Source organism: Ammodytes marinus (genome assembly GCF_949987685.1).
Source record: "Ammodytes marinus genome assembly, chromosome: 12".
Classification (NCBI taxonomy): domain Eukaryota; kingdom Metazoa; phylum Chordata; class Actinopteri; order Uranoscopiformes; family Ammodytidae; genus Ammodytes; species Ammodytes marinus.
The window spans coordinates 19201976-19210669 of NC_137216.1; the positions used below are offsets into that span (position 1 = coordinate 19201976).

Sequence of the window (8694 nt, forward strand, 5' to 3'; positions counted from 1 at the left end):
ACCACTCTAGCGAACGTGTCCTACATTTGATTGCATGTTTTCCATTACATCCAGACATGACTGAAATAAACAGTAGTGACAGTCCATTTTGCACCCTAACCAGAAAACACAGAAACCCTTTTAGGTTAGCTCATTATGTTTTTCCGCAAGAAAGCACTGCAGTACGCTTATAGATGCTGGCATCAGAAAAAACCTGTAACACTGCGCTTTTGCACCAGCAAAAAAACAACCAAGGCATCGAACATTTGTCTTTTCTTTTTTCTTCTGAATAGTGAGAAATAACATAGCTCCACTGAAGGCTAAGGCTGGGTGGGGGTGGCGGAGGTGCTCTGGTACAAGGCTTAAATGCTTTTTAATCCCATGGTTGAGTGACCACTTGCAGCTCTGCCCAATAGTCTGACTCTGCTTGCCATTTGCAGGTCTCTCTGAAGTCTCCTTTCCATTGGCTGCAGTGTGTGCTTCTCTCTCTCTCTCTCTCTCTCTCTCTCTCTCTCTCTCCCCCCTCTCTCTCTCTTCTACAGTAATTAGTATGCAAGCCCCAGATGGCCGTTAATAAAATGCCCGCTGGTATTGTATCAGGAAGCCTGTGTTGTTTATTCCATTCAATTAAAACTGTAAATATTGTCGATAGCCCTACCTAGATTCAGTGAATTACACTTTTCTATGTCATGAAAGATTAACAGCAATCCATCTAGGTGACTCAATTACTTTGCACACACTGCAGGGTTTTTCCCCCTGCACATTACACTTGGTTGCATGGTGTCCTTGTTACACTCAAATAGAAAAACCTGTAGTGTATTACAGGTCTAAATTGGACACAGTGCTGGAATTTTCACCATTGTTTTGCTCGGGACACACTATGTGACAGTTAGTGTGACAGAGGCATTCCAGCCTGCAGTGGATGTCAAGAGTTCCTCACAAGAGGTGGGCAGTTATCATAGCACATCAGGCAATGGCAATACAGTCTCACAGAACTGTATTGCCAACACAACATAAATCACACTACCTCAACCGTATCATTATTTTTACCCTGTCTGTGAAATTGAATTTGAAAAAGCTATAATGATGGGATCAATATTAAAATATTCTCTGTCAAAATGTGACATTTGTCAAAACTTTGTCAGCGTGGGATGCACCCCAAACGTACACATCCTCTGGTGGGGTGCTTAAAAAGAGCTATAGATAGCTCAAAGAAGAACCAAATCAAGACTTCACATCTACAAACTGCTCCTCCACAAAGCAATGTCAAGAGGCTTGTCACATGAAAGAAAAAGTTGTCCAAAGAGGTGTGGGAAGTACTGACAAAGTTTATGGGGGGAAAAAAGTAAATGTTTTTTGAATCCTCAGTGCCACGTGCAACAATAATGGAGCCTGAGCCCTTAGATATGCCACCCCGGGGGCAGGCTCTATACTTAAGGCTTACAACAGCCTCATTATCTCCCTCAACTCACATCAGATTCGAGCAGCAGTTTGTCACAGGCAGGCTCCTCGCTGCCAGTAGGCATCAGACCAATCCTCCTGCAACACTACTGTACATAATTGCCATATGGACAGCATTTTGAGCCAGACTGAAGACTAAAAAGCCCTGCAGGCAGATTCCCCAGATAACTAAATGAATATTTTATCTCATTTCCATCTAATTTGCACCATATTATTATACAGAACTGAAATTTTAATTAATTGATAGAACAGATCAAACACAGGTTTACACTTTGATTCCGGGAGCTGTTATTTTGATAATTTGCATGACTATTTTCCCATGCCAAGCTTTTTTCTTAATCTCACAGAAATTCCGGCATCTTTATATAGCAACACTAGAATAAAATATACTGCAAATTAATAACTGTCAGCGCCCATGAAATGCTTGTCTTGGTTGTTTGAGCAGTTCCAGTGAGAAGTATACCTGCCACCCCGCTGATTAATTAATTTCACACTGTTTAATTAAATCCACAGTCTGGGGAGTCTGGGCAGCACCGTGGGGAGCCCCATCTGAGCCCTGTGTGTACAGAGATTACTGGAGAAGGTCTCAGACACCCACTCTCTCACGGATGTTGACATTGACGTCACCCTTGGCCGGATGCCGGAGCGTGATTGTGTCAGTGTCATTCATCTGGCAGTTGTGAGCTTTAAACTGCTCATGCCGCTGTACCATTTGTTGATCATCTGCGGGCATTTACATTGACAAAGTAGATACGAGCGTTCGACGTAAATTAAATGTTTGACAGAAGCGTCTGCAAAAGTGTGCTGCTGAAGTAGGCTATAGCTATACACCTTGTTGTTCCATTAAAGGTGGATTCAGCGATTCTGGAGATTGTTTGTCGTCAAAATATTTTTTTTTCAAAATCTGTGAAAATCTCCTTGATTAACTACATGTCTGTACTGTGTGTGCGCTGAAAAAAACAACAGTGTTATTCTTCACAGCCTAGACTGTAAACGGGCATGTTGCTACAGCTATGGTGTACATCCTTTGTGTACATAGCCTACCCATATACCAGTTTTACAGAGATAAGGCTTTGTATTAACGCTGGGTTTTTTTCCAGTGCACACAAAGTACAACAGCTAGTGATTGTGAGGAGATATTCACAGATTTTCACAAAAAGTGATATTGACGAGTGTTCTGAAGAATCGCTGACTCCACCTTTAAAGCTAATCGAAAGTGCCCTAAAATAGACTTGAAATAATAAGAACAGGTAATAGCAAGGACATACACACATAAAATACGTGGAACAAGCTAAATCAAAATATGGTACAAATTGTTTTCAGCTAAAACGAGCATATAGTGAACTGCCATATTCTCTGCTACACTGATGTATCCAACAGTCAAAGCCTCAGAGAGACAGCGACACAGTCTCTCTTATGTCAGAACAGAGAGAGGTACACAAGTATGTAGCACAGCAGGCAGTATGACTGTGTGGGCTGGAAAAGCACGCATGTTACTTCCTCTGTTCTCTCGAAACATATTTTTGGCATTTCTAATCACAAACAAACACATTTCCGAATCAGATGGCTCAAATGTGTTTTTACGGTGCGATTTGAAATGAAATAAGGTGAAACAATTAATCACATTCTGAAGGACTGAGATATATGTGTCAATTTTGAAGGGATTACGTTCATTCTTGCTAATCTGTCACATTAAACAAACCTGAACCTGATTCCAACATGTCGTTTGCCCAATGTAGCGTTCACATGGCAGAGGAAGCAAGGATAATGGATTAGGTTCATATAGATGGCAGTGTGCTGGTCTAATGCGATGCGATGTGGAACCAGCATTTCCTTATGCGATGCGATGTGGAACCAGCATTTCCTTGTGCTCTCTATTTGATGTGCCAAAAGCTATTAGAGCGGCAAACACTCTGTACAGTGGCACTGATATGAAAAATACTTGATATAAAACAACGATGAAAATTCAACATAAATATATTTACATTTTAAATTATGAAGATTGCTTAAAGAAAATCAGGTTTGTTAATTGAAAAAAAAGATTGTCAGATCTAGTGTTCATTTATCTTATAAGGTACACGTTTGTTTGATGGAAATATTGGAAAGCAAAGTGAACTTACTGCACAAATCTTTTACACAAGCGTCACACACCGTCACATGCTATATAAAAAGCTTTTATTCAAACAAACTACTGAATCTTTACAAACAGTTGGGGGTTGGTGTTCCTTACATAGACAATATCAACTTTTAATGGGCATTTCCAGTGCACGGCATCAAGACAGTTTTGCCGACTGATACAGCATTAGCTGGAGGAACAGCGCTCATATTTGTGCTTGCCTTGTCCTGTGACAGGAAGACCTATCAGGTGCTCATCTCTAGCACCCCCTCCCATCCCCTCTCTCTCCTCCCTGACCTCATTCTGTCATCTTCATTTCCCTGCTTCCCCACTCTCAGGTCTTTTATAAAGTGTCTCCATGCATTACACATTTAACAATGCATTAAAAATAGGCCACCATCAATCAGTCATTCAGTGGCAGGGAGACGGAATCTACTTGTGGCACCAATTTGATGTGTTTGGCGAAGTTCAAGAAGAGACAAATGAATGCTGTAAACTCTGAGGCTGCTGTGTATGATGGGGGGTAAACTTAACAGACATGAAAACACACATTTCCGTGACGATTATACACTATACCCCCGGAAAAATCCCATTGTAATCATTTTGAATTCCCATTTTGCGTGATTACCTCACGGCACAGTGTCTTTCCAGAATCCAGAAACAGAATTGTAGTAATATATACACGCAGGCGGTAAGCCATGACAAGATTTCTGTTGATGGGTGCCAGGTTAACGTCGTGCCTAAAACAGTGATTTGAGAAACGGTGATGCATGATACAGGATAGGTACAAGGTGAAATCTGATGTAATGGTTGGGAGTGAGTCAAGACCTGGGGGCAAATAGTGTGAACAGTCTGACTCCCGGTTGCTCATGCCAAAGCAGATGTTCAGCTGACGACAGCAGTACAAAAGACAGTGCTGGGCATGTTATTCACAAGGTATTTTATATTATTATTGGGTTGGCATGTCCAGGGTTATACCAAGCTCTACAGATAGTCGCTTTTGGCAGCTGCTTTGATAAGCCCCTATATATATTTTATAAAGAAATGTTAAAGAGCTCACAAAAGATTTCCCCCTAGTTTCACACAAGTTTTGTTTAACACAGTAAGGTGTTCTCCCGCTCAGGCGGAGGTGTGGACGTCTGCTTGGGAGCTTTGATGTTGCAGCTCTGCTCCGAGGCCTGATCCTGCATTCTGGACTTCAAAACAGACTGCACCTCATCATGGGTAACGTCTTGAAGAGGCAGACACCGACTGCACAGACATGCCTGAAGGACCACACACACATACACACACACACAAACACACACACACACACACACACACACACACACACACACACACACACACACACACACACACACACACACACACACACACACACACACACACACACACACACACACACACACAATTGGTCAGAAGTCAGAAGACAGAAGACAACCGACATTTAAGATCCGCTTAAAAATTGAACATCATGAGGTTTGTTTATGTGTGCAGTGTTCATAGTGTAATCCAAGATTGTATGTCTTTAGATAATGACCTACTTGTCGCATTGATACAGAAAGAAATTCAGGGAGGACACAATAGGAAGCGGTAATGTTTTATATCTCTCCATATAAACATTGGTTGAAAGCAATCTTCCGTTTGTGTTGTCTTTTAGTTCATTAATACAAATGGATTATTAAAAGGCTTATAAAAATATACAATGATGTAAAAGAAAAAGAAAGAAATGGGAAGTTTAAAAAAAACCTTATCACAGAGGAACAGTAGTTCTACTCACGCTGTGCAAAAACCTAATGACATCCAAAACAAATCAAAGTATGTTATAGATAAGTCCTTTAAAGTTAGTAATAGCAATAAACATTTGAAATAAAGGCTCTTTGAAAAAAATCCCATAAGAAATGCCTTGAAGCTATGTTTTCATCTTCGTTACAACACATCACTCTTGATTCAGTGACAAATGGTCTGGTAAGTTGCCAAGTGTCTGTTTTTTTTCCTGTTTTTACTCCCAACATTGTTTTTCCAGACCATTTTCACTTATTACCCCCTCGGGTCATTGCTTTCTCCAGTCTGGCCATTTAACAGACATGACTCCATATGTCCTTGATGACACATGTGATAGCTCATCTTAAGTGGATCCCAGTGTGTGTGTGTGTGTGTGTGTGTGTGTGTGTGTGTGTGTGTGTGTGTGTTTGCCTGTGTGGGTTTTTTACCCCCCAACAGATTTGTCTACAATTGAATAGTGCTGTATGTTGGAACGGCTTGAGAAACAAAAAGAGTGCATGACAGTATCTTACCTTGAAACCTCTTTTAAATCTTCTGCTGACTATGTACAATGCAACAGGGTTGATGCACGAGTTGAGTGATGCCATATTAATGCCAAAATAGTCCATGATCAGAAAGACACTGTAATATAAGAATTGCACATTAGTTATTAAATGCACAATGGTGTCCAGTCAATGAAAATAAAAATAAAATGACATTTAATTCTTAAAGCTCACCTCAGTAGCTGACACCTATTAGGATCTTTTGAATCATATATGGTTAATTTCAGGATTCTGCTCAGGTACAGGGGGAACCAACAAAGTGCAAAAACAATCACCAGGCAGAAGACGGTTTTTGCAACTTCGCGTCTCTTCAAAGGGGAAAGACATGATCAATATTAAAGTCGATGTCACACCAGAGTGCGAGAAGAGAAGTTGAAAAATGTCCTTAAAAGTGTTAACGAGTTTACCTGCTTGGTGTGGTCACTTAACGTATTCTCGGTGTTCCTCAGCATTTTCCTGGTCATGAGTGTGTAGAAGATGGCGGTCCAAGCCAGCGGCATGCAAAAGTAAAAGCCAAAGAGCCACCAGTCCTTTACTGATTTATACAACTGTTGATTAAACATGACATCAGGCTCACAGTCAGTCGCTGCTGCAGATGACAGAAAAAGCTCAGTGGTTGCTACGCTACAGCATGCATTAAACCACATCCCAATGCACACATATATATTATATCATATTATATAGGCCAAGAAGGAAATGTTACAAGAATGTGTACGAACGAATTCAGGAGAAATAATACCGGTACCATCATTAATTTCATTTCATGTCAACACGTGAAAACATGGAGAATCAAATCAAACACATGTTGATCAGCTTGTTTCATCCTGTTGCAATGGCGGGAGACTATTACACTATACCTGCATGAACTGTGTGGTTTGAATGGGATGAAGTAGGCATATTCTCAGATGCTTGTCTTTATAGTTCATTGTTATCATATCAAAGCCCACGACTTCAGGCACAGCCAGCAGGATTGAAATAACCCATATCAGAGTTATTTCGATTGCTGTCCACACTGGAACCCTGATTCCTTTGATCCGATTCCAGGATACTACAGCTCGGTATCTGCAAAAAATCAGTTGGGGAAAATGTTATGGCTTGGGGGACTTTTTGTCTCAAACAATAATGTATTCTCAAGTTTTAAAAAGAACATTACAAGGGCTAATGCTAAACAAATCTCTGTCTGCACGATGAAATAGTAGCCAGGAAAACACCATTTTCTTGTAGGGCACCACCGCACAGTGCTGCTTATCTCCTTACCTGTCAACACTCAAAGCGCATAAGCTCAACACAGTAATTCCAACAGAGGTTTTCTGTATGAAGGGGACGAGTTTGCACAGCACCAAACCGAATGGCCAATCTCCCGCTATGAGCTGAGAGACAAACAAGTTTCAGTGAGAAAAACACCCACAATCAATTGAAGGTGAGATTGGAGTCTTAAAAATGGTTTTAAAAAAAGAACAGACAACAGGATAACTGTGCTTTTCTCTGTGTAATTGCACAGCACGAGGTAAACAACTCACCCTGTATGCATTGATTGGAATGTCTATCACAATGTGGATGAGATCGCCCACAGCAAGACTGGCAATGAGTATGTTTGGTCCACTTCTCATGCATTTGTTTGCGTGTATGATTTTCAATAGGGCCGCATTCCCCACTATTCCGACAAGAAAAACAACAAGAGATACCAGAGTATTGACATATTTGAAGGCATCTCTGATTCCAGCTGACTCCAGGCACATGGGAGGGTGTGGTGTTCTCGTTCCCGCTACTTGGGGTGGATGGATTGAGCTGTTGGATTTCTGTTTTTCCAGTATTAAAAGAGCGGGTGAGGCCGTTTCAGAGGGCTCGATTGCAGAAAATGGTTCTGTATGCTGACCACTGCCAGCCTCGCCGCAGATGAGAGCAGTCCGCACACAAAGGACCAGAGCCACTGAGGTCCACATTGTCGACAAAACACTTTTTGTTGTTGTTGCTGCCAGAATTAGACTGAAAACGAGAGGGAAAATAATTAGCACATAATCTTAGCCTTGAGAGTTAAAGCAAAGCGTTCAGGTGAGATAGAGGATTCATTTTAATTTACTGATCAAAAGGCAACAATAAATAAACAACACTGTTTTAATATGATACGCATAATTGTTGCCGGCTTACCTTCAGATGTCCACATCCAAATTCTGCATGGAACGAGGCTCTGTAATAACCACTAATAGAGGCTGTATTTTTATGTTTTTACAAAGGACTTCTCTCTACCACTACTTTGTTGCTGCTTCTGCTTTGAATGTTAGAATGGGGCAGAGGGATATCAGGATTTTATAGACTAGGGTATTGCTGTCACCATTAGTCATGGACCTGTCAGTGGTGACTGTAATTACTTACCTTGATGCATCATCCTCAATGAAAGGATAGCATTGAAGTGTATTGTCTGTTATCGCCGAGTGAGATCATTTTATAGGCCTCAGCGGGGATATTGTGTTACGTTTGTTTTCCCCCTCTCTCACTAAAAAGGTGGCCATTATTGTGTCTGACATAAAGTTCCACACAAGACAATCTTAATGTAGCGAAATGTCTATTTTATTGAAGAGAGCTTATTCCCCTGGCTTAAAGCCTGTGACATTAAACTAAGAAGACACCCTAGGGAATGTCATCGGGACCAGGGAAAACTGTCTTTTGCTTCTATATTACATTTTGGATGTACATGAATTCGTATGCAAAACTACTGCCGGGCAACAGCAATTGAACAATAACAAAAAATGATACAAATGGAACTGTGCAATATTCAGTGAGTGTCCTCTAGAGATTGTTACTTCGGTTGAC

At 40.9% G+C, this 8694-nt stretch overlaps 1 protein-coding gene across 1 annotated transcript; it reads right to left on the reverse strand.

Moving 5' to 3' along the window:
• Positions 1-4650: 4650 nt before the first annotated feature.
• On the reverse strand, positions 4651-7826 carry LOC307258185 (endothelin receptor type B-like; the record flags this gene model as incomplete). Its single annotated transcript, XM_080037635.1, has 7 exons — positions 4651-4821; positions 5854-5962; positions 6058-6191; positions 6291-6431; positions 6741-6945; positions 7141-7253; positions 7404-7826. The coding sequence occupies 7 exons, from the start codon at positions 7824-7826 to the stop codon at positions 4651-4653; spliced, it is 1296 nt and encodes a 431-aa protein (XP_079893761.1).
• Between the last annotated feature and the right edge of the window lie 868 nt (positions 7827-8694).